The sequence below is a fragment of the Molossus molossus genome, unplaced genomic scaffold (genome assembly GCF_014108415.1).
Source record: "Molossus molossus isolate mMolMol1 unplaced genomic scaffold, mMolMol1.p scaffold_m16_p_3, whole genome shotgun sequence".
Classification (NCBI taxonomy): Eukaryota; Metazoa; Chordata; class Mammalia; order Chiroptera; family Molossidae; genus Molossus; species Molossus molossus.
The window spans coordinates 118,536,492-118,562,249 of NW_023425366.1; the positions used below are offsets into that span (position 1 = coordinate 118,536,492).

Genomic DNA, 25,758 nt, shown 5'->3' on the forward strand with positions numbered 1-25,758 from the left:
AGCGGTAAGAGTGTCGGCCCATGGACCAGAGAGTCCTGGGTTTAGTTCCCGCTAAGGGCATGTACCTCAGTTGCAGTTTGTCCCCAGCTCCAGATGGGGCCGGGTGGTTGGCAGCCAGTCAATGTGTCTCTCTTACATCAATGTTTCTCTCTTCCTCCTTCTCTCCCTCCTTCTCTATCTGAAGACAAATGTAAAAAAATGTCCTCGGGTGAGGACAAAAAAAAAAAAAAAAAAAAGATGGGGTGGCTTCACCAGCCACCCCTGGAACCGAGAAATCTAAGAAAGCCCATTCTGACCTGGCTGGGAGCTGTACAGCCTGGGAGTTTACCTCAGAAATGTTGTTCATTCTTCTAATGTGAGAACAGGGAGGGACTGCTTGACATCATGGAAAGTTTAATGACTTGATTATTGGAGTATCGCCAGTGTGACCATCTTTTTGCAATCCCCAGCCCACATTCCTCCTCCTTGCCCAAAACCTTTTTACAATCCCCCCACCCCCATTCCTCCCCGCTTACCTATAACAATTTTACCCATTTTTTCTCTCTTTTTGCCTAACTGCATTTTCTTACATAGTCATTGTTTCTCTACCCTTTAAAAGCAGCTGGCAAGTGTGGGGGAGGGGGGGACAGAGCAGATTTTACAGGATGACCCACTGCTCTCTCATACTGCCAGCAATATTGGAATAAACATCTAGAAACAAATTTTTAAAATACACTAACTGGAAAACCCTACCTCTTGACAATGTCTACCAAGATTGCTCTTAGTTCCTATCTCATTGGACCCTGACTTAGTTGTAGCTATTTTCTGCTTCCTCCTCTGCAGGCTCACTTAGAACTAGATCCTTTGGGAAGCCAGAAGAGTCTGCTAACTCCTGCTTTTGTATATTATCAGTGTCTGAGTTATAGAATAAAACACCTACAGTTTCCTGATCCTGTGTGTAAACTACCTTGGCTTGTTCTTTCCCCAGTACCACTTCAGGGTGTTGTTTATGCTTTGCTTTATTTTGTTTTTACCAACAGGAGGGGAAAGCAAGATTGAGAATAATCAGCAGCTAAGTCTAGAATCTCTAAGATTTGAAGAGCTTGCCCTAGAAAAAGATTCCACTGGTGTGCCTTTTGTCTGTTACCCAGAAAAATCCTCTGAGGATGGAGTTGGAGTCCTCGAAAGGAAAATATCAAGTGGAACTTCTGCTTGCAAGAAAAGTTTCACGAGCCTTTTAGTTACCATTGAGAACCATATCCCATTAATAAACTTTCTCAATGTTTAGAAACCAGAGCACTTTCTGAAATTCTTGAATTTCCTGGGGAAGAAGCCAGAAATTTATACAAATGTCCTGAATGTGACTAAAGCTTCTGTGATAATTCATACCCTGTTTTGCATCAGAAAACTCACTTAGGAGAGAAAAAGTATAAATGTGATGCCTGTGGAAGATTCTCAGTTATAGAGCAAACCTGAGTACACATAGGTTCATACTGGTGAGAAGCCCTGTAAGTGTGCTGAGCGCAACAGCAGCTTCTGCCAGTACTCCCATTTATTTCAGCATATGAATGTCCATATAAAGGAGAAACCCTAGCCCAGCCAATGTAGCTCAGTGGTTGAGTGTTGACCCATGCACCAAGAGGTTGCCAGTTCGACTCCTGGTTAGGGCGCATGCCTGGGTTGTGGGTCAAATCCCCAGTGGGGGGCAAGCAGGAGGCAGCCAACCCATGTTCTCTCTCATTGATGTTTCTATCTCTCTCTCCCTCTCCCTTTCTCTCTCTCTAAAAAATCAATTCAAATTTTTATTAGAAATAAAAATATATAGAGAAACCTACACATGTAGTATATGTGGAAAAATTTTTATGCGGCTCCCAGGATTAGCACACTCACACAAAAAAAAGCCCATGAATGTACCAGCTCTGGTAAATTTCTGGTCAGAAAACAAATTGCTTTGCATGAGAATATGCACACATCTGCCACCCAATGTCAGTACACTCAGTGCATGAAATGCTTTAGGCAGCCCTCACGTCTTGCTCTCCCCGAGTAGGACCACAAAAATGAGTCTGGAGATTGCAGGGAAAATTTGCTTTTGTTCTCACAATTCAAACTCTTAAAATGTCCCAAATGTACAATGAGTTTTCTTCCTATCTCTGGACGTATTTCTCATCAAATTATTCATAAAGAAGTAAAGTTCCATAAACGCAAACCATGTGCAAAAAGTCTTACTTTGGAATCAGCTTGCAAGAAGAGCCACATAGGAGAGGAATCTTTTAAATGTACCGTGTGTAAGGAGAAAATGAACACATGGGACTACATCAAACTCAAAAGCTTCTGCACAGCAAAGGAAACAACCACCAAAATGGAAAGGCAACCCATTCTATGGGAGAGCATAATTACCAACGATACATCAGATAAGGGGTTAATTTCCAAAATATATAGAGTGCTCATACAACTCAACAAAAAGAACCCAATTAAGAAATGGACAGAGGGCCCTGGCTGGTTTGGCTCAGCGGTTAGAGTGTCGGCCCGTGGTCCAGAGAGACCTGGTTTTGGTTCCTGCTAAGGGCATGTACCTCGGTTGCAGTTTGTCCCCGGCCCTGGTTGGGTCATGTGGTTGGTGACCACTCGATGTGTCCCTTTCACATTAATGTTTCTCTCTCTCTCTCTCTCTCTCTCTCCCTCCCACTCTATCTGAACAAAAAATGAAAAACTATCCTTGGGTGAGGATAAAAAAAATGGGCAAAGGAACAAAATAGACACCTCTCCAAACAGGACATACAAATGGCTAAGAGACATATGAAGAAATGCTCAACATCACTAATCATCAGAGAGATGCAAATTAAAACAACATTGAGGTATCACCTCACACCTGTCAGAATGGTCGCCATCAACAAATCATCAAACAACAAGTGTTGGCGAGGGTGTGGAGAAAAGGGGACTCTAATACACTGCTGGTGGGAATGCAGACTGGTGCAGCCACTATGGAAAACAATATGGTGTTACCTCAAAAAATTAAAAATTGAACTTCCATTTGACCCAGTGATCCCACTTCTAGGAATATACCCTAAGAAGCCTGAAACACCAATCAAAAAGAATATATGTACCCCCATGTTCATAGCAGCACTATTTACAATAGCTAAGATCTGGAAACAGCCCAAGTGTCCATTAGTAGACGAATGGATAAAAAAGCAGTGGTATATATACACAATGGAGAACTATGCAGCAGTAAGAAAGAAAGATCTTTTATCCTTTGAGACGACATGGAGGGACCTGGAAAGTATTATCCTAAGCAAAACAAGCCAAACAGAGAAAGACAAGTATTATATCATCTCACTTATTTGTGGAATATAATGAACATAACAGTCTGAGGAATGGGGTAGTCCCAGAGATGTGGAAGTGGGGTACAGACTGACAATCCCCAGAAGAGGGGGTGGGGGGGAAGAGATAAACCACAGAACTTATATGCACATATGCATGAACAATGGACATGGACAACAAAGCTGGGGACAGGGCGGAGAGGGAGGGGAAGGGGGAATCAGTGGGGGGAAAAGGAGAAACATCTGTAACAAAAATAAATAAATACATTAAAAAAAATAAAAATAATAAATGTACCGTGTGTGGGAAAAGTTTCAGGCTGAATATGCATCTCCTTGTTCATCAGTGAACCCATACAAAAACATCATGTAGATATAGCAAATTTTCATTAATGCTCGTGCTTCTCAGTATCTATACTAAAAATGGGGGAACAGTTAGCCCTGGCAGGTGTGGCTCAGTGGTTAAGAGGGTCGGCTGCACACCAAAGTGTCGTGGGTTCAATATCCAGTCAAGGGCATGTACCTGGGTTGCAGGTTCAATCCCCTGCCCTGGGCCAGGGCATGTGTGTGAGGCAACCAATCGATGTATCTCTCTCATATTGGGGTGTTTCTCTCTCTCTTTCTCTCTCTCTCTCTCTCTCTCTCTCTGTCTCTCCCCCTCCTCCCTCTCTTCCACTCTCTGAAAAGTCAATGGAAAAAAAAAAATATCCTCAGGTGAGGATTAACAGCAACAAAAATTACCCTATATGTGCCAGGCATTGGGCTAAGTGCTTTACAAACATTCCATGCACTATATCATTTAGTTTTTACCACAACCTTGATTTAGGCACTATGATTTCTATTTTATAGTCAAGGAGGCATAAACAATGCCATAGCTAGAGAATGAAGCCAGGATTCTAACTCAGTAACTCAATTACTGTTTGAATTCCTGCCCGGCAGGTGTGGCTCAGTGGTTGAGGGTCACCCATGCACTGAAAGGTCACAGATTCAATTACCAGACAGGGCACATGCCCAGGTGGCAGGCTCAATCCCCTGTAGGGGGTACGCAGGAGTCAGCTGATGGATGTCTCTATCTCTCCCTCTCTCTTGTTCTCTAAAAATCAATACATATTTTTAAAAATAAAATGAAATTTGTTTGTACGAGCTGGAGAACACCACACATTTTTTTTTTTTAATTCAGTTTTCATTAAAATAAAGGCTATTGCTAGAGTGCTTTTAATTTTGTTTATATGGTTTCCAAGGAAATTTTAAAAGGAGGAGAATTAATTTTTTTTTTTTTTGCCACGTCTGCAGATATTGCATCTAGGAAAGTAAACACTTTTGTATATCTGGGTTATACATTTTTTGGCTATAACTATCTGAATATATTTGTATGAGTTATTGTTTTACATGTGAATTTCTGGAAGGGTTTAGAAGCTTCTTTTTTCACCCTGTGTGAAAAGTTCCCAAATGGGTGGGGACTAGTTAGTATCATGATGGCTATTAGTATCTGTGGAGTTCCATTCTCAGATCTGATGCTATTGACCTCTGTGCTTCTAGTGTTTAGAAGGAATTTTGGCAATCTGACTATAGTCCTCTCTGGTGCCTGGACTTGATGAAGGAAAAGATTCTTGCTCCTCTCTAAGACAATTTACCTCCAGTCTCTATAAAAATACATGAAAAATAGCCCTGGCTGGTTTGGCTCAGCGGTTAGAGCGTTGGCTTGCGGTCCAGAGACCCAGGTTCAGTTCCTGTTAAGGGCACGTACCTCAGTTGCAGTTTGTCCCCGGCCCTGGTTGGGTCGTGTGTGTGGCAGCCACTCAATGTGTCCCTTTCACGTCAATGTTTCTCTCTTTCTCTCTCTCTCTCTCTCCCTCCCACTCTATCTGAACAAAAAATGGAAAAATGTCCTCAGGTAAGGATAAAAAAACAAACAAAAAAATACATGAAAAATAGTTGTTTAGTGAGCATGCTACATACTTTAGGTATATTACGTAATTTAATCTTCAGAATAAATCTATGACAAAGAAAGGACTATCTCATTTCATAACTAGAAACTGAAGTTCACAAAGACTAAAATCAGTACCTTTACCAAGACACAAAAATAGCAGCGTGGGTCTCTCTGATGCCAAAGGCTGTGCATTCTGCGACCCTGTATTATATGTTGGCATTCGTTATCATATGTTAGCACTGGAAGCATCTGGGGGAGGCTGAAACAGATGAGTAAGGATGGTCATCATGGAGGCTATGCTGCACACACATATCCTGGAGCCTCTTCACACTCCTTTTGCACTTTATCCCATGCCTGACTTACATGTATGGCTATAAACAAAAACAACAGCCCTGGACGGTTTGGTTCAGCGGTTAGTGTTGGCCTGCGGTCCAGAGAGACCTGGGTTCGGTTACTGCTAAGGGCACGTACCTCGGTTCCAGTTTGTCCCCGGCCCTGGTTGGGTCATGTGGGTGGCAACCACTCGATGTGTCCCTTTCACATCGATGTTTCTCTCTCTTCCTCCCACTCTATCTGAACAACAACAACAACAACAAAAAGGAAAAATGTCCTCGGATGAGGATAAAAAAAAAAAAAATCAGAAAAACTCTATAGGACTTCAAGTTCAAACTCCCATCCCTATGATCAGATCAGAGATTGCAAAATGTAGAGTACAGTCCTTAGAATTTTAGTTTAAAAAATTTTTTTCTCCTCTTCAAAGAAAAATACATACTGAAAAATGTTAGAGTTTAACCAAAATACTTCACAATACATGGGTCTGTAGATACTGCTGTTATATGTAAATACTGGAACATAATATTAAATAGATGGTTTTTTATTTTAAATAATAACCAAAAAATTTTGTAAATATGCATTTCTAAAATTTCTCTTTAAAACGAAACTGTGTACCTATCAGCAAAACAGCATTTAAAAGTGCTTTAGATTGGGATGTGAGAATGGAATATTAGGGTCTCTAACAGTGATTATTAATGAAAATAGCATTATTACAATAGAATTCAGGTGTTAACAGTTACTTTTTTATTTATTTATTTATTTATTTACTTATTTTTTATCCTCACCCCAGGACATTTTTCCATTTTTTGTTCAGATAGAGTGGGAGGGAGAGAGAGGAAGAGAGAGAGAAACATCGACGCAAAAGGGACACATCAAGTGGCTGCCACCCACACGACCATCCAGGGCTGGGGACAAACTGCAACAGAGGTACACATCCTTAGCGGGAACCAAACCCGGGTCTCTCTGGACCGCAGGCCGACGCTCTAACCGTTGAGCCAAACTGGCCAGGGCAACAGTTTATGTTTTATAATTAAAGAAATTGTGGAATTTAGTTATTCTTGAAGGAGCTGGACTCAAAATAGTTTTGTTTAGAGTTTTGTTGCAATAGGTAATGAATAGCCTATTCACATCACCCCATTTAACATAGAAAATGACTAACCCAGTAATTCAGTGAGTTAAAACCAAAAACAAGTGACGTTTCGCAGTAAATGCTGTTTGAGTTTTTGACTCCTGAGATTCTATATAATTAAGTAGCATTGTTTTGATGAGTGTCACAATCTGATACTGCAAATTTTGCTCAAAGTAATCTGCCAATTTAATGCATATGTGCAAAGCAGGTTATAGTTTGTCTGAAGAATCTATTTTGAATTGTTCACTAGTTATTTCTATAGGATTTCAGTAGAAAAGTGTCTTTGTTTTGACCATTTGTTTAAAAAGTAACTAAATTATTTTCATTAGAAGTGTGTATATTTATCTGTTTTAGTTTTGTAGCTTGAGAGAGCTACTGATCTGATAACAATATAACCATTACCCATCTTTTCAGGCCCATCTGACTAGAGGTGTTCTATCTTTTAATTTTGACATTCCTCCTTGCATTAACAGCCTGGTACTAGAGTATAGGGATATGACATACATGTACATTTCTGAAAATATGCTGTACTCTCTAGTTCCTTTGGATACCTCTTAAGTATGTTTGTTGTAATGCACTTGTACTGTTTGTTTAATATTTTGATTTTAGTGTTTTTGGTGTTTTCTCATGAGGTTTAGCTCTGGATTATAAGCTCTTACTAGGCAGTGATTATGCTGTGCAATTTGACATCTAATAAATACTTTTTTTATGATGATGTCAATGAGGAGAATTTTTTTTTTTTTTTACACTTAAGTGGTTTTAGACGACAATGAGGTGAATTTTGAAAACTGTTGGGATTGTGGTTTAGAGAGGGCCCTTTAATAATGGAGGTAGAGTCATTTGATCCCTGGAACTCAAAAGAAAATTCCAGTGCTTCCCTGGGAGACAGCACTAGACGTCCAGGGCCAGGTACCAGCAGCCACGCGTGATTAGCCCGTGTGGGTGCTGCCGGAGTAGTGGGTGAATGGTGAGGGTACGCTGGCAGAGGCTCCCACAAATCTTTGCGCGGCCTTGGAGAGCCCTTGCGACTTGCGCCACCAGCCGCAGAGGCCTGCGAAGTGCCAATGAGACCGGAAGCACTAGAATTGCCTGCAAGATTGGGAACCGAAATTCGAAATTCGCCAGGTCTCTTCCAGCGTCCTTTCCGGGTGGTGCGGCTGCGCATGTCTGGGGCACTTCGGGTTCGGTGGGAGGTGGAGACCCAGTGAAGAGCTTGGCAGGGCCCCCATCTCCACCCCCCCCCCCCCCAAAGCAGACTCCGCAGAAGCCTGGGGACCGGGGCCAGAGTGTTTGCCGAGGGACTCCTCAGGCCTCTCTCCGCACCAGCAGGAGGGTAACGCGGGTATGGGTGTCCAGGGCCAGCCTGAATTGGTTCCACCACGCTAGGCACTGCCCACGCCAGGGACCGAAGAAAGATCACTGAGCGACTTCCCTGGCCCTACTTCCGCTTTGGCAACGAGGAGCCCAACCTGTGGGTCTCTGGCGTGTTGCACTGTGTTTCTCACTTGCCCAGGGCAGAGGATTTTTCTTTCTAGAACCAACGCTAGTCTCTTCGTCGGCTTTCTGTGTACTCTGCAGCCAAATTCTAAAATGCCTCTGGTTACTGAAGAGTGTATCCTGGATTCACCTAAGTACTTGTCCCCTGCTACCCCAAGGGAGTTTAGCCACTTCCATGACAAAAAGACCTCACTTTATATCTAGCCCAGATTTCTCCTCTTCCCTGCACTCTAGATCCCAATATTCACGTGCCTAGGAGGGATCTTCTTTGTAGGTCTCTGAGCCATGAAAACATGCCCCCAAACCAACTCCTGCTTTTAGCCCCTGATTCGTTTGCCTCCAGTGTGTGAAACTACATCCACACAATTGCTCATGCTGGAACACACACACCATCTACCTCTAAAACTCATTAATTCGATCAAGTCCTGTGGATTGTACATCAAACATAGCTCTCAAACCTAACTGCTTCTACCTCCACTGTCGCTATCCTTATCCATTATTACTGCCTGGGATGACTAAATAGCTCTTTATCCTCTCTCTCATCACTCTGTTCTCTGCCAGCACAGCACATCTGATCATGTCACCATCCAACCTGACATCTTCCACTGGCTTCCCATTATCCTTCGGATAATGTACAAAATTTTCAATTTGACCTCCCTGTTACTTCTCTGCCAGCTCCAACCAGCTGTTCTATTCTTTATTCTGTCTGTTTCTTGCCTTCTAGTTGCACTGACTTTTTTACAGTTCATCAAATATACCAAGCTATTTAGTTCTTCAAGAATTGTGAACATCACCTGGCTGGTTTTGTACAGTGGTTAGAGAGGCAGCCTGTGGCCAAAGGGGTGGGTTCGATTCCCTGTCAAGGGCATGTACCTGAGTTGCAGGTTTGATCCCTGGCCCTGGTCCAGGTCATGTGGGAGGCAACCAATCAATGTGTCTCTCACATCAATGTTTCTCTCTCTCTCTTCATTCCTCTCTCCCTTCCATTGATCTAACAATCAATGGGAAAATATCCTCAGGTGAGGATTAACAAAACAAAACAAACAAATAAAAAGAATCGTGAACAGCCCTGGCCGGTTTGGTTCAGCGGTTAGAGCGTCGGCCTGCGGTCCTGAGAGACCCGGGTTCAGTTCCCGCTAAGGGCGCGTACCTCGGTTGCAGTTTGTCCCCGGCCCTGGTCGGTCGTGCGGGTGGCAGCCACTCGATGTGTCCCTTCACATCGATGTTTCTCTCTCTCTCTCTCTCTGTTCCTCTCTCTCCCTCCCACTCTACCTGAACAAAAAATGGAGAAGTGTCCTCGGGTGAGGATAAAAAGAAAAAAAAAAAAGAATCGTGAACATACTTTTTCTTTTACCTGGAACATACCCCCATCTCTGCTTCCTTTTCTTTTATTGTTGTTGTTGTTGTTGTTATTATTATTATTTAGGTCTAGATAGAAGCAACAGGAGAGAACCTTGAGGGTGGAAGGGGGATGAGCCTAGGCTGGACTGCTTTGGTTCACTAAGAAGTCAGAGAAAAAGGGACCTTGGGGACAGGTTCAAGGGGTTGTCCTTGCTCTGCTCATGTCTATTTAACTGCCTACCACATCTCCCCCTCAAGGATCTTGGCTCTGAATTCTTTCAGAGAAAAGGGGTGCAGGATCTCTTCTGTAGCTGCTTCCTGCTGAAGAGGAGCAAAGTTTTCCTTCAGATCCAAGAGATCCTTGCTCTCTGTCAGATGGACGTTGAAGCCTGGGAACGAAAGGAGGTGGCGATGGTATCTAGAGTATCTAGAGGTGGTTTTCCCTGAGTACAAGTAGGACTTGTAACCCAAATCCACCAGATGCAAAGTGAGGAACTGGTGGGGCACAAGGGGTCGCTGCTGGTACCTACCACTGGTCCAAGAGTCTGCAAAGTGGTCTTGGGTGGGCTTCTCCAGAATCCTGCCACACGATCCAATCATGGCACCATAATGTTGTGGGTGGTAGGAATGGCACCAGGTGTTAGACCTATGGGGCCAGACTGGACCTGAGTTCAGCAACCTCAGTACTTGAGGTCTGGCTAGGAAAGAATTCAGAGCCACGATCCAAACTATAAGAGAACATTCATTTGGAAAATCACAGAGGTAGAAGTAATTTGTAGCCCTGGCCGGTTTGGCTCAGCAGTTAGAGTGTCGGCCTGTGGTACGGAGAGACCCAGGTTCGGTTCCTGCTAAGGGCACGTACCTTGGTTGCGGTTTGTCCCCAGCCCTGGTTGGGTCGTGTGGGTGGCAACCACTCGATGTGTCCCTTTCATGTCGATGTTTCTCTCTCTCTCTCCCTCCCTCTCTATCTGAACAAAATATCAAAAATTGTCCTCGGGTGAGGATAAAAAAAAAAAAAAAAGAAGTAATTTGTAAAATAAGTGGGCTTAGGAAACAAATTATAGAGGTAAAGAAAGGGCCCTTGGAGCTTAGAAGCGCGGAAGGTAAAGGTGATATGCCTGGGGAAAGGAGGAAGGAGGAAGGGAAAGGTGCGGGCATGCTCCTGGGAGAGCTCCTCTGCCTCCTTTATTTTGCCCTCCTCATAGCACTTACCCTGCTTGTAATTTAATAGTAATTATGTAAACAGTGGTTTAGTGTCTGGGGCGGAAGGGTGGTGGTGAGGAGGCAGGAACCATACACATGGCATTCTTTGGCCTGAACACTCACACTCACCATGAACTATACTTCTCTGCAGTATCACTTCCTGAGTTCTGTCATTTCCTAAAATTGTGTCACAAAATCCATCAACTCAGACCTTTCCTCATGATGATGAAAATATACTATTCTTGTCCTCTCCTGACAAGGCAGGTACCTTACCCCTACCCTCCACAACAGCCATGCCCATGTCCCATACCTGTGTCCTCATACCTCCCAGTGGCACCCAGGTGAGCCTTAATTTGTAACCTTCATCTTTGGAATGTTCTGCCCTCCTTAAAGCTGCTCCTGTTGGGGATGCCCTCCCTCTGCCACCCACATCTCTCCCATTTTTTAGACAAGCCCTTCCTTAGACCTCTGCACCTATACTTGCTAGCAGATACTCCAGAAACACTAGTGTATGGCACTATTCTCACAAGATTCTGGGCCCTCTGACAAACTTTTCATCATCTTTTTGAAAATAATGTTTTGCAAAAAGTAAGGAGCACATTATTCACAATAGCCAAAAGATAGAAACCACGATGTCTGTTGACAAATGAACGGTTGACAAATGTGGTCTATACAATGCAATATTATTCAGCCTTAAAAATGAAGGAAATTCTGATACATTCTACAACATGGATGAGCCTTGAGGACATTGTGCTAAGCAAAATAAGCAAGTCACAAAAAGACGGTATGATTCCACTTATATGAGATACCTAGAGTAGGCAACTTCATAGTGACAGAAAGAATGGTGGTTACAAGGGCTTGGGGAGGGAGGAGGGCATAGGGAGTTGTTTAATGGGAACAGAATTTTGGAAGATAAAAAAGTTCTGGAGATGCATAGTGGTGGATGGCTGCACACCATTGTAAATATACTTAATGCCACTGAAGCGTGCACTTCCAATGGTTAAAATAGTAAATTTTAGATTATTTATATTTTATCAAAATAAAAAATAAATTTAAAAATCCAATGTAAAAAAAAAAGTAAGGAGCGGCATAAGGACAATAAAAATAAGGGCTGCATCTGCTTCGGGGCACCTTTCTCTAGGACATCATTTTATTCATAAACAACCCTTTAGAGAAATTCTCTCTTTCCAGAACATTGTCTACTGTGACCACAGTGTAAGCAAGTGTCAAATCCCTTGAGTCCCTAGGGCCTCTTTGTTCATTCCAGGCACAAGTGTTTTGAAGATCAGACAGGACATTTCAAGATGCTCAGTTTTACTGACACATAATTCATCCTTCTTTCATATGATATTTCCCAAAAAAACAAAATGCTTTCACATACACGTTCCCTTCATCAGTCATGTAAGTGGAAGAAGAAGGCTTGGCAAATTTAAGTGACACATCCAGGTCACGAGGCTGGAGAATGACAGAGTTGAAAACAAAGCCATCCCTTGGTCTTAGCTTGGTACAAAGTTCACTCCTCAGATTTATTTATGAAGCTGCCTCAGATTCAACTAAGCCCAAGTTACCCTGAGGACCAAGGTAGATGCTTGGGGTTCCGCTAGCTGGCTCTGCCCTGATCTGGTCTCAGATGAGTTTCTAGATCCAGGAATGACATTAGGAGAGGTCTGCCTCACATTTCTGTTTCACTGGCTATTTGGGAATTGTGACTGTATTGGTCATTTTTGTATTTTGGCAGGTGGTAGCTGCTTTAAAGAGATGTATTACAATTGTGCATAAAAGTATATTACAGCAGAATGGGAGAAAAATATTTGAAAGTCATATATCTGAAAAGGACTTGATTCCAGAATATATAGAGGACTCCTACAACTCAACAATAAAAAGACAATAAAAGGCCCTAGCTGGTTTGGATCAGCGGTTAGAGCGTCGACCTGTGGTCCAGAGAGACCCAGGTTCGGTTCCCACTAGGGGTGCATGCCTCGGTTGCAGTTTGTCCCCGGCCCTGGTTGGTCATGCGGGTAGCAGCCACTCGATGTGTCCCTTTCACATCGATGTTTCTCTCTCTCTCTCTTCCTCTCTATCCCTCCCACTCTATCTGAACACAAAATGGAAAAAAATGTCCTCGGGTGAACATTAAAAAAAAAAAAAAAAAAGACAAAAGGGCAGAGATTTTGAGTATCCATTTATATTTATATAAAGAAGATACACTAATGGCCAGTAAGCATCATTAACCAAGAGGGAAATGTAAATTAAAACCACAGTGAGTACCACTTCATATCCACTAGCATGGCTATAATAAAAAGGACAGATAGTAAGTGTTGACAAGAATGTGGCAAATTAGAACCCTCATACACTGCTAGTAGGGATGTAAAATGGAGCAGACCCTGTGAAAAACAATTTGTCAGTTCCTCAAATGTTTAAACATTGAGTTACCATATAACCTTCCCATGTATATACCCAAGAAAAATGAAAGTATATGTTCACAGAAACACCTGTACATGAATGTTCATAACACCATTATTTATAATGGCCAAAATGTAGAAACAACCCAAATGTACATCAATTGATAAATGGATAAACAAAATATGATCTAACCATACAATAAAAAGCATGCAGTAATGATACTTTCTATAACATGGATGGACCTCAAGGATATTGTGTTGAGTAAAAGGGATGGGGGCTCAAGGGGCACAGGGTTGGGGAGTGACTGTTAATGATGATGGGATTTCCTTTTAGGCTATTAAAAATGTTCCAAAATTTGTCATGGCTGGTTTGGCTCAGTGGTTGGAGCGCCAGCCCATGGATTGAAGAGTTGTAGTTTCAATTCCTGGTCAAGGGCACGTACCTGGATTGCAGATTCGACCCCTGGCCCCAGTCAGGGTCATGTGGGAGGCAACCAATTAATGTGTCTCTCTCATATCAATGTTTCTCTTTCTCTCTCCCTTCTATTCTATCTAAAAAAAAAAAATCCTTGGGTGAGAATTAACAACAATAAAATTGCGGTGATGGTTGCACAACTCTATGAATATACCATAATTATTAAATTGTATTGAATTTTGCCCTGGCCAGTGTGGCTCAATTGGTTGGAGCGTTGCCTAGTACACGGAAAGGTCACAGGTTTGATTCCCAATCAAGGCACATACCCAGGTTGTGGGTTCAATCCTGGTCAGGGTGCCTATGGGAGGCAACTTGGATAGATGTTTCTCTCTCTCTCTCTCTCTCTCTCTCTCTCAAATCAATAAAAACATATCCTCAGGTGAGGATTTTTAAAAAAGTTTAAACTGTATTGAATTTTTTAAAAACAGCACTTTAAAAAAAAATATATATATATATATATTTATTTATTTATTGACTTTTAGAGGGAGAGGGAGAGAAACATCAATGTAAGAGTGAAACATCAATCAGCTGCCTCCTGTATCCCTCCTACCAGGAATCAAACCAGCAACCCTTTGGTGCACAGGACAAGGCCCAACCCAACCCAGCCATACTGGCTATGGCTGTATTGAATTTTATGATATGTGAAATAAATCTCAATGAAGCTGGAGGAAATAGCATTTCTGTTTTAGAAACATCTAGGGGAAATTTCAACACTGTCTATTGGATGGTATTAGGGAGTTGTTAATTTTGTTGGGAATGATGATGGTATCATGGGATGGTTTTTACAGGTCCTTATCTGCTGTAGGTTGAAAATACTTTTCAGAGTAATCTACAAAGTCCAGACCCTCCCCTACCCACACATTTGCACGGATGCTTCCCTATTCCCTATCTCCCTGAGGGTAGCCAGAGAATCAAATTACCTGAGTAAGAGTCATTCCACCCCAACATGAATAAGTACAGGGCAAATCCAGAAAGATGGTGAATCTTACAGGCTGTTCCATGTGAGAGGTCTGCACATGAGAAGAGAAATATTATTTTCTTACATAGTGTGTCTGATTGCAAGCCAGCAGATCAGTGTTTTGTGCTGAGACCCTCTAGTGGAACCACACGTGGGTGAGGGGGACAGGGAGAACCTATATCTGAAGAACTGAGTGCAGTCCTGGCAGGTGTGGCTCAGTTGGTTGGAGTGTCATCTCATACACTGCAGGTAGTGGGTTCGATTCTGGTCAGGGCACATACCCAGGTTGTGGGTTCAATCCTGGATCGGGGTGTGAATGAGAGGCAACTGATTGTTTCTCTCTCACACTGATGTTTCTCTCTCTCTCTCTCTCTCTCTCTCTCTCACACACACACACACATCCTCTCTCTAAAATAAAATAAAATAAAATAAAATAAAATAAAATAAAATAAAAAATATCCTCGAGTGAGGATTAAATAAAACAAGAACTGGATACAGACCTGCAAATGTGGCTGGACACCCAGGAGCCTTCTTCCAGGCCTTCAGACCATCATGAGCACTCACCACCTTATCTGCCAAAGGAAGACTAGGTTGGGGGAGGTGAGGTAGCATCACCTTTTGGAAATGAGTGATAGTCAGAGTGGCGATTTTGTCACCTTTATTCAAGGTCCACAATTGAACAGGTACCCAAAAACATTAAGATTCAACAATTAATTTGTAAACAGAAGAGAGAAAACACATACACAACAGTTTCAAAATATACCAAAGAAATAAAGCTCTTATTTAAGGAAGAGTTCCTGTCCCAAATCTTATAAATAAGAAAAGTGGAAATCTGTTGCTTCATGTTTAGAAGAGATCTTTGATTAACTGAGTTGATTCAATAGATGGGTGTGGTCAGCTGAATCACGGCCCCCCAAAAGTGTCCACATCCTAATCCCTGCAACCCATGAATATTACCTTATATACAAAAGGAATTTTGCAGATATGATTAAATTAATGATCTTGAGATGGGGAGATTACCTTGGATTATCTAAGTGAGCCCAATATTATAATATTCGTAATATTCCTTATAAGAGGGAAGCTAGATAGTCAGAATCAGAGGAGAAGGTGATATGATGACAGAGACTGGAGGGCTACACTTTGAAGATGGAGGAAGGGGCCACAAACCAAGGAATACAAACAGCCACTGGAAGCTGAAAAACACAAGGGAACAAGATTCACCCCTGAGAGCCCCCAGAAGGAACCAGGCCTGCTTACACCTTGATTTCAGCTCAGTGAAACTGATTTTGAACTTCTGACCTCTGGAACTGTAAGAGATGTTGTGCTATTTTAAGCCACTCAATTTGTTGTTGTCTGTTACAGCACCCATAGGAAATTAACACAGATATAATGAATAGGATTAGGAAAGTTATTAAGAAACAATAGTGAAATTGGCGTGGAAAAAGGTAGGGCAAAGTAGAAACAGGAGGAACCAAGAGACCCTGACCAGTGAGAGGCAACAGAAAAGAGTGAGGTATGGTCCAGGCCTAATAATGAAGATAAACTCTTCTAATATCTAATGTCATTGTTGGGAAGGGGACTGTGGATTAGAGTCTAAAGAGCCACCAAAAATTATGATGAAGACTACTGGCTTCCATTAAGTCCACCTCTGCCCCAAAGACAAGAGGCTTCATCCACTGCATTCAACAGATTGTCACCAGGATCTTTGACTCTGGCAGAAATGGGCCCTGAGGGTAAAGCAGGGGCCCTCAGTTCTTCAGTTACTGACACCTATTTCTCTAGGCTACATATGGGTTAAATCCAACAGCTAAAATGGTGGTAAAACAAGGTTCTTGTCCTTAAAGACCTTTTTTTATGTACGGTACAGTTCCCCAAGCCTAGCACTATTGACATTTGAGATGAGATAATTCTGTCATGGGGGCCATCCTGTGCACTATAGGATGTCTAGCCATACTCCTGGTCTCTACCCACTGGAGGCCAAGGGCTAGCCTTCCTCCCCCCAAGTCATAACCAACAATGTTTCCAGACATTGCCAAATGTCCTCTGGCAGGCAAAATGTACTCCCAGTTTGAGCACCACTGATGTGCAGAGTGGGGCAGAGAGTGACATGCCATTAAGTCTAAGTATACCTAGAACTTGTCAGAGAAGGCTTTGCAGAGCAGGCAACTCTCATGAGATGAGAGAGGGAATGGGGGTGGCAGGTCCTGAGAGCAAAGGAAACAATGTGTTTAAATACCTGGAAGGCAGGGATGCAGTTGTGTGCATTTGACCCTCTCCTGTAAGGAGGAATGTGATTTTCTTGGGGTTGGGTGTAACAGCAGCACAGGCCACAGCCCTGAGTTGACTGGCAGTGATTTTAGAATACTGATGCTTTAGGAAGAATGCTATCTATCCATTTCTGCTTGAGGTAGTATACTCGTCTACCGAAAGTTTTCTCTAAACTGAGAGATCAGCTGGCTTGCCTAGGGTGACTAAAAATTGTATAATGATTGGATTTTAATTTTTACCTTGAGAGAATAAAGGGATGGGATTAGATGATCTCTCAGGCTTAGTTCCAGAACTTTAATATAAATATATTTTGTCATTTTTAGAAACTTCATTTTGGTTTAAATTACATATTATACAATTAACCCATTTCAATAATTTTTTTAAATGCACTGAAATAATCCAGTTTTAGAACATTTTCATTACCCTGATCATTTAGCAGTCTACACCCACTTCTTGCTTCTAGTTGTAATTTTCTTTTCCAAAATCAAGGGTGCTTTGATATAAAAAGATGCCTCAATGTGTGTGTGTGTGTGTGTTTATTTTGGTAAAAGCACTGTCTAATTACCTGGAAACCCTCTCCTCACACAAACATGTTCATATTCTTCTTTCATATGTCCTTTGTTATGAATAGCCAGGAATTATATAAAGAATACTAGGGGCCCTGGCTGGTGTTGCTCGGTGATTAGAGAATCGGCCTGAGAACCAGGGGGTAGCAGGTCTGATTACAGGTCAAGGGCATGTACCTGGATTGCAGGCTCGATCCCCAGCCCCAGTCGGGGTGCGTGCGGGAGGCAACCAATCGATGTGTCTCTCTCACATTGTTTTTTTCTCTCCCTCTCTTTCCTCCTCCCTTCCTCCCTTGCACTCTCTCTAAAAATCAATGGAAAAAATGTCCTAGGGTGAGGATTAACAACAACAACAAAAGGAGACGAGAGAATTTATATTCCAATGAACTTTTGCCTTAAAATTCTTGTGGATCACCCATCTTTATTAAAGAACTGTGTGCATGACAAAGATTGCCTTGTATAACAGCAAATGTGTAACTATATATAGAATACACCTTTGAGGATAAATAAAGCAGTGCAGGAAAGATTTAACATGGGGCAGGGACACCTGCAGGATTATACTGATGCTCTCTCAGTAGTTATATTTCGCTCTCCAGCAGAGACTCCAGTTCCCTTTCAACCAATGCTCAGACTTGCCATTTCTTTACCCTGTCACTGTGCATGGTCATCTCCCCAAAAGCTTCTTCTGAGATCCCTCACCAGCAAAATGTGCGCCATCATTCTTCAGGGACCTCTTGCTTTCTTTGTAAGTCATGTAGACAGTCTTTGTGATTTATATGCAAGTAAAAGGAAGGAGAAACACAAATACCTTCCTTCTGAACAGAAAGACCAAAGCTCTGCTTTCAGTCCCCATGGTGAAGTCTGTGATGCTGGTGAAGGTTTGAGCTCTGGCGAAAGCTTTTCCCACACTGGTTGCACTGGTAAGGCTTCTCTCCTGTATGGATCCGCTGGTGCAGTTTCAGAGTTGATTGCCGCCCAAAGCAGTTTCCACATTCTCCACATGTGTAGGGTCTCTCCCCTGTGTGGACTCGCTTGTGTCTTTTCAGCTCTGAATTCCATGTGAAGCTTTTCCCACAGTCATCGCATTTGTAAGGTTTCTTCACTGAGTGGGTTGGCTGGTGACTAAGACGTTGCAAACGACTGCTCAGGTTTCTTTTACTACCTTTGCTTTTCTTCAGCTCTCTCAGTGGATGGCTTTTTAGGGGGCTACTGATATATTCCAGTTCCCTGCAATGTCTCTGGAAGTGAGTGAATGGCTTTTGAGCATTTGGGGAGCTGACCTGCCTCCGTGACAGCCGGGATTCACTCATATTTGCCCCTCTTGATTCAGGACTCTGCAGACCATTCCCTTTGGATCTGCTGGGTGACACTGTACATGGCTTTGCTCCTTTGGCCCCCTCCTGTTTCGGATTTTCCTTGTTCTCACTTTTCATTTTGGGGGCTTCTATAATTAGAAAGAATATGTTTCATTTGGGGGGGCTTCAAAGAAAGAACCTCAGCAAAAGAGTTATGAAATATATTGTAAGGTTTCTTAAACTATGGTTTTTCATTGGCAACTTGCATTAGACTCATCCAGGGCACTTGCCAAACAATCAGGCTGCTGAGTCAGAATCTCTGGGGAGTGGTACCTGAAAATCTGCACAGTTAACAGGTTCCTGGTGTGATTCTGATTTATATTAAAATTAGGAATCAAGTTTCCAACCCCCTCACTCCTTCCTAACTTTAGGAAAGGAGAAACAGGGAAAAGCAAATCCATAAGGCCTAAGCATCAACTAAGGAATGAAAAGAAGAAAAAGAGTTGGAATTTCAACTCTGCAAATACACTTTCTCTTCATGAACACTGAATGACGACCACCTGCTCTTCAAATAATTGGTAAATCCAGTGAATGTGGAATGTTCTTTCCTTATAAAAACTGACAGCATTTGTGTTTGGAACCTGGAATATGGGTTAGATATGCATCTTAATTATAGAAACTACCCAACTTCTGACCAACAGGATTGAGAATCAGGATGGAAATGAGCTGGAATGGCCTGTGGGCAAGTTATAGGATCTAGAGCTGTATTATCTCATGGAATTCCTGACAGGTGGGCAACGTGTTTGTGTTTGTGTGTGTGTGTGCGTGCGTACATGAGTGCACTAGTCAATATGGCAGTCACTACCCACATGAGTGCACTAGTCAATATGGCAGTACTTGAAATGTGATTCGTGTAACTGAGAAAGTGGGCTTTAAGCTTTTAATTAATTTAAATAAGCAGGCCATACAATTATGATCAATTGCTTTTTAACAAGGTTGTCAAAACAATTCAATGGGGGAAAGAACAGTCTTTTCAATAAATGTGCTAGGACAACTGAATTTCCAGATGGAAGAGAATGAAGTTGGACCCCTATCTCATATAAAACAAAAAAATTAACTCAAAATGGAACAAAGACTGCCCTGGTCGGTGTTGCTTAGTGGTTAGAGCACTTGCACATGGACTGAAGGGTCAAGGGTTCAATTCTGGGTAAGGGCACATACCTGGATTGCAGGTTCTATTCCTGGCCCAGGGTTGGGGAGTGTGGCAGGAGGCAATCAATTGATGTGTCTCTCTCACATCGATTAATTCTCTTTCCCTCCCTTCCTTCTACTCTATCTAAAAATCAATGGAAAGCCCAGCCAGTATGGCTCAGTGGATTGAGCATTGTCCCATGGACTGAGAGGTCCTGGTTCGATTACTCGTCAGGGCACATGCCTGGGTTGCGGGCTCAATCCCCAGTAGAGGGCGTGCACGAGGCAGCTGATCAATATTTCTCTCTCACATCAATGTTTCTATCTCTCCCGTCCTCTCTCTCTAAAAAAATCAATAAAAACATATTTCCGCCCTGGCCGGTTTGGCTCAGTGGTTAGAGCGTCAGCCTGCGATCCACAGAGACCCGGGTTCGGTTCCCGCTAAGGGCATGTACCTTGGCTGCAGTTTGTCCCCGGCCCTGGTTGGGTCGTGTGGGTGGCGGCCACTCGATGTGTCCCTTTCACATCAATGTTTCTCTCTCTTCCTCTCTCTCCTTCCTACTCTATCTGAGTAAAAAATGGAAAAATGTCCTCGGGTGAGGATAAAAAAAAAAAAAAACCAAAACATATTTCCAAGAATAAATAAATAAGTAAATCCTCGGGTGAGGATTAAAAATAAAAATTAAAAAAAATGGATCAAAGATCTAAATGTTAGAATTAAACCAATCTTTCTTTATACAAAACATAGGTGTAAATCTTTGTGACTTTAAATTAGGCAATGGTAATTTAGGTATGTGACTAAAAACACAAGCAGATAAAGAAAAAAAACAGAAAAATTGGACTTACTAAAATTAAAAACATTTTGGTTTCAAAGAATACTATCAAGAAAGTAAAAAAACAACAGCACTGGCCAGTGTGGGTCAGTGATTAGAGTGTCAGCCCAAGGATCAAAGGGGTGCAGATTTGATTCCCAGTCATGGGCACATACTGGAGTTGTGGGTTCAATCCCCAGGCCCTGTTGGGGAGTATGCAGTAGGCAATCAATCAACGTGTCTCTCTCACACTGATGTTTCTTCCTCCACCCCCTTCACTCTCTCTAAAAATCAATGGAAAAAATATCCTAGGGCAAGGATTAACAAAAAAGAAAGTAAAAAGACAAACCACAGAATAGAAAAAAATACTTGCAAACTCTACATAAAGGTCAAGTATCCAGAACGTGTAAAGAATTCTTTCAACAATAAAAAGACTAACCCAACTTCCCTGGCCGGTTTGGCTCAGTGGTTAGAATGTTGGCCCTCAGACCAGAGAGTCCCGGGTTCGGTTCCCGCTAAGGGCATGAACCTCGGTTGCAGTTTGCTCCCAGCCCGGTTGGGATCGTATGGGTGGCAACCACTCAATGTGCCTCTCTCACATCGATGTTTCTCTCTCTCTTCCTCCCTCTCTCCCTCCCACTCTATCTGAAGATAAATGCAAAAATGTCCTCGGATGAGGACCAAGGATTAAAAAAAAAAAAAAAAAAGACTAACCCAACTTAAAAATAAGCAAAGGATCTGGACAGACATTTCTCCAAAGAATATATACAATTGGCCAATAAATTCATGAAAAGATGCAACATCATTAGTTATAAGGCAAATAACTCAAACCCTCCATGATATACCACTTCTAGCTGTAATAAAAAAGACTGAGAGCCTAGCCAGTGTAGCTCAATGGTTGAGCATCGACCCATGCACCAAAAGGTCGTCAGTTTGATTCCTGGTCACGGCACATGCGCAGGTTGTGGGCCAAATGTGCAGTGGGGGGAATGCAGGAGGCTGCCAATCCATGTTCTCTTTCATCGATGTTTCTCTCTCTCTCTCCCCCTTCCTTCCTCTCTCTCTAAAATCAATAGAGAAAAAAAAAGAAAAAGACTGACAAAGCAAGTGTTAGCAAGGATGAAAGGAAAGTAGAATCCTCATAGAGTGTTGGTGGGAATGTAAAATTGCACAGCTGCTTTGGAAAACAGTCTGACATTTCCTCAAAAACTTAAATATAGTTACCATATCACCCAGCAATTCCACTCCATACCAAAGAGAAATAAAAACATGTTCACTTTTAAATAAATATTCACAGTAGCATTCATTATTCATGATAGCCCAAATGGAAACAACTCAAATATCCATCAACTGATAAACAAAATGTCCATTAATATCATATCATTTAGCCTTGTAAAGGAATAAAGTACTGACACATACTCCAACACGGATGAACCCTGAAAACATTACATTAAGTGAAAGAAGCCAGTCACAAAAGAGCATATATTGCATGATTTTAGACAATGAAATGTCCAGAATAGGCAAATCTTGAGACAAAAAGTAGACAGTGGTTGCCAGGGACTAGTGATTACTAATAGGTATGGGTTTCTTTTTTGAGGTTATGAAAATATACAGATATTAGTAGTGATGGTTGCACAACTATCTAATCATACTAAAAACCATTGTAATTTTACTAAAATTCACACTTTAAAAGAGTGAATTTTATAATATGTGAAGTATATCTTAATAAATACAATTTAAATAGTTGCATGTGGCTAGTGGCAACTGTATTGGACAGTACAGCTCTGAAGGAAAACAATGTTGAGTCTTAGGGATGAGAAGCATGAGAATCTACACTCGGGAATCAAATGAAAGAATAGAGACTGCACATACATCCATTTGCCTCTGCTGAGGCAGGAGAAGGGAGTGTGTCTGTCCACTTTATTCAGGACCATGAGGGCCACAGATTATGGGGCAGGATCTCAGCCAGGGTCACAGTGATTTTCTACTGGATGCCCCAGTTCTTCTCTATTCTTGAGTTCTAAGAATAATCAAACCAAAGTGTTTCACTGACTACAGCAAATCTGAAGAGATCAAGGCTTTAGCCTTCTTGTAACTCTCTTCTCTAACCTGCTGACTATATCCTGTCTTCACAGGGCTGACAGTTATACTGACATTGTACCAGAGATAGGGACGGAAGTGGACACAAAAGTTTAAAGCACAGAAAATGTCACAGGAGGAGAAAGGGGCAAAAAATAATATGGAGTGTGCTTTTTCCTCTAATGAAAAGAACATTCTTTAACCCCTTCTAAACATGGGACAATTTTGAGTGATGAAACTCAGCTACAGCTTGTATGGAAGTTCATCAGTGGTCATATTTGGATTTGTCTTCACCATAGGAAGCTCTGAAAGGGACAGAAAAGTAGGCACTAGAATAGTCCCGTTGTGTACTGCATTGTCAAATGATCATTAACAGAAAATAAAACATACTTCTTATGTGTAGTATCACTACCATTCTAATTAGTGAAATATGTTCGGGAATAAAGATCTATTACATACAACATTAAAAAAAAACAGTCTAAGGCTTTTCAGAACTATGAATGCTTTGATGGAGATAAAAGACTGATGAGAGGGAGAGAGGCGGCAGAGTATTTACCTGTCCCAGCCAATCTGATGGCTGGTTCCAGAAGGAGTGGGGATTTTTCCCAATGATGGGGGCTAAGCTGGTCTGGAAATCCTGCCTGGGAAGGCTCCTCCAGACAGCTCTCCCTGGGATATCTCCTAGGAGTTTGCAGTTGAAAGTCTGGCAGTTCCTGTTCTCCAAGCTGAGATCCAGTTTTCTCCAACAGCACTTTCTGCCCCTGCATACAAACAGCCACCTAGGAACAAGCCCCATGCATTAGAGCACAGCCAGCAGACTGACTGAGGCAGCTTGACCTCTCACTGTTCTGTAATGATCCCTTTACCCTGGAAATTCCTACAGCCTGGAGGTCAACTTTGAAAGAGACTGCTGAAACTCTCAAAGGAAGCACAGGGAAGGACATGGAGAATGATGAGAATGAGGCTGCTTCAAATCAGCCAATACTTCTTGAGTGGATACTCGTAAAGCTTGGGTTTGCTCAAGGCCTGGAATCAAAGTCATCAGAGACCAGGCACAGACCTCAGGGTTAGTCATGACACTGGCTCAGCAAATTCCCACCCTATGCCCACCTGCCTCCCTACTCCTGAAAACAGGCTCTGTAGAACTGGGAAGCTGTGTAGTGAGGGCCACTAAAAACCATCTTATTTGATAAATTTTTCTGCCCAAGGCTCTCCTGGTAAGGAGATCACAGTTGTAGCAGGGCTTTAGGAGGTCTGCCCCACCCCTATTCCCTAACTGCTTCCCCCAAAGCATGTGGTTGTTTGCTTCCTGCTTAGGAAGGACTTGGGTCTGACTTTGGGGGGGGGGGGCAGGTCTTGGAAGGAATACTAGCCAGTTGAACTGACTTCCTGATTCAAAGGCAATACGCAAAACACTTCATGGGAACAAGGTCCAATGAAGTTCCCTCCAAATCAAACTGCTACCCAACATGATTATACTGTATGCTAGGAATCCTGATTGTAGGAAAACTTCAAGAGGAATGGAGAGGAGATCTGTCAGCAAAGACTCAATAACTGTACTTGATCCTCTACTTCCTCACTGAAGTGCCAGTGGCTGAGTTTTCTGAAAATCTGGTACATCTGTGGGTAGGAGGGTATTCCCAAAAACAGAGGCTAGAAGACATGTTTGAAGCCATGGTCCATTTCTGGGCTCTAGGGAGGGATCCAGAGACCAAATACTATCCAGATGAAAAAGAAATCCTGGGGGCCATTAGAGAAGACCCTCCTTACCCACTGCTTTGGTCTCTTGGCTGCTCTGTGAAAATCTTCCACCAGAGTCACCATCTCCTTGCTGCTCATTGGACATCGATGCCTGACCCGAGCCTGGATCTCTGGGGGCAGGATGTTCAGAAACTGCTCCAGCACTAGCAGCTCCAAAATCTGCTCTTTGGTGTGCACCTCTGGCTGCAGCCACTGCCGGCAGAGCTGTCGGAGCCGAGAGAGTGCCTCTTGGGGTCCAGACACCTCTTGATAACAAAGCCGTCTAAAACTCTGGCGGGAGACCTCAGGATCGGGACAGTCTTTTTGCAGAGCCGCCCCCCGCTTCTCTTCTAGCTTTGTTATGATGTGTCTCTCTTGCTTGGTGGAAGCCTGAATGTGGGACTGAGAGCTCAAAGTTATCTCCATCTTAGCTGCCATTTTGGGGCTCAGGAGACAGCTTCTCTCTCCTTGTAAACAGCTCAAGCCTGAGGGATCATGGCCCTGGGGAAGTCTTTCTAAATGCTAGAAACGAAGTTCTTCTGAAGATGTTGAGAACAGGATACAGACAAGGCCTTCTCATTCGCTGGCCTTGACTCCAAACTCTAGAAGACAACACAGTTCCCGGGAGTGGAAAGAATCTGTCTTTCCACCAGTTTCTATAACTGTCTTGTGAAGGAGAAAAGTCATAACATCCTAAAAGGAAATTGGGGAAAATACTGCTTTTATTTTAGCGACAAGCGCACAAAGTCTCAGAAGAAATGCGCCATATGACCTAAGGGGCAGACAGGAATCATTAGGAAAAGTTCAAGTTGTCAGACAGCCTGTATTAACTGTCCCGCATTCTGGTTAGGCAGACCTCCGGCATGTCGCCGGGAGCTACAGGGTGATCCTAGGCAGGCCACGGCGCAGCCGGGAGTTAGGAGTTAGCGAAAGCCTCCTGCTCGAGAGCAGGGTAGTCGGAGACACGGTGGTGGCTCATTCCAGAGGCTCCGAAGGCCCAGCCGCTCCGGCCTCTGAGAGAACCCGGCTCGGGCCCCGCGCCCTAGCTGTCCCCAGGTTTGGTGAAGCTCCTGCACTCCGGGACGCGCCGCCAGTTCAAGGCCGGGTGCAAACCCGAGCTGGCTCCTAGGAAGGCAGCATCGCCGATAGGCCCGCACCCCGCGCCCACCTGCAGCGGACTCACCTCTCTGGGGACCAGGAAACCAGAACCCAGGAGCCAGGGCTGGGGGCGGGGCAGAAGCCTCCC

At 43.0% G+C, this 25,758-nt stretch overlaps 2 protein-coding genes across 2 annotated transcripts in view; one reads left to right on the forward strand and one right to left on the reverse strand.

Annotated features, from left to right (window-relative positions):
* Window positions 1–7,893, forward strand: part of ZNF597 (zinc finger protein 597) — a 29,958-nt gene extending 22,065 nt beyond the window's left edge. Inside the window, 6 exon segments of the mRNA XM_036279744.1 lie at window positions 1,020–1,247; window positions 1,250–1,426; window positions 1,429–1,464; window positions 1,467–1,572; window positions 3,589–3,662; window positions 7,727–7,893. Of these exon segments, the coding sequence (XP_036135637.1) occupies window positions 1,020–1,247; window positions 1,250–1,426; window positions 1,429–1,464; window positions 1,467–1,572; window positions 3,589–3,662; window positions 7,727–7,893 (788 nt within the window).
* Window positions 7,894–17,795: 9,902 nt separating this feature from the next.
* Window positions 17,796–25,758, reverse strand: part of ZNF174 (zinc finger protein 174) — a 54,372-nt gene continuing 46,409 nt past the window's right edge. The window contains exons 12-14 of the mRNA XM_036279745.1: window positions 24,543–25,034; window positions 23,329–23,551; window positions 17,796–18,839 (exon numbers count right to left, since the gene is read on the reverse strand). Coding sequence (XP_036135638.1) covers window positions 18,238–18,839; window positions 23,329–23,551; window positions 24,543–25,034 — 1,317 coding nt within the window. The 3' untranslated portion in view covers window positions 17,796–18,237. The remainder of the gene's footprint in view (window positions 18,840–23,328; window positions 23,552–24,542; window positions 25,035–25,758) is intronic.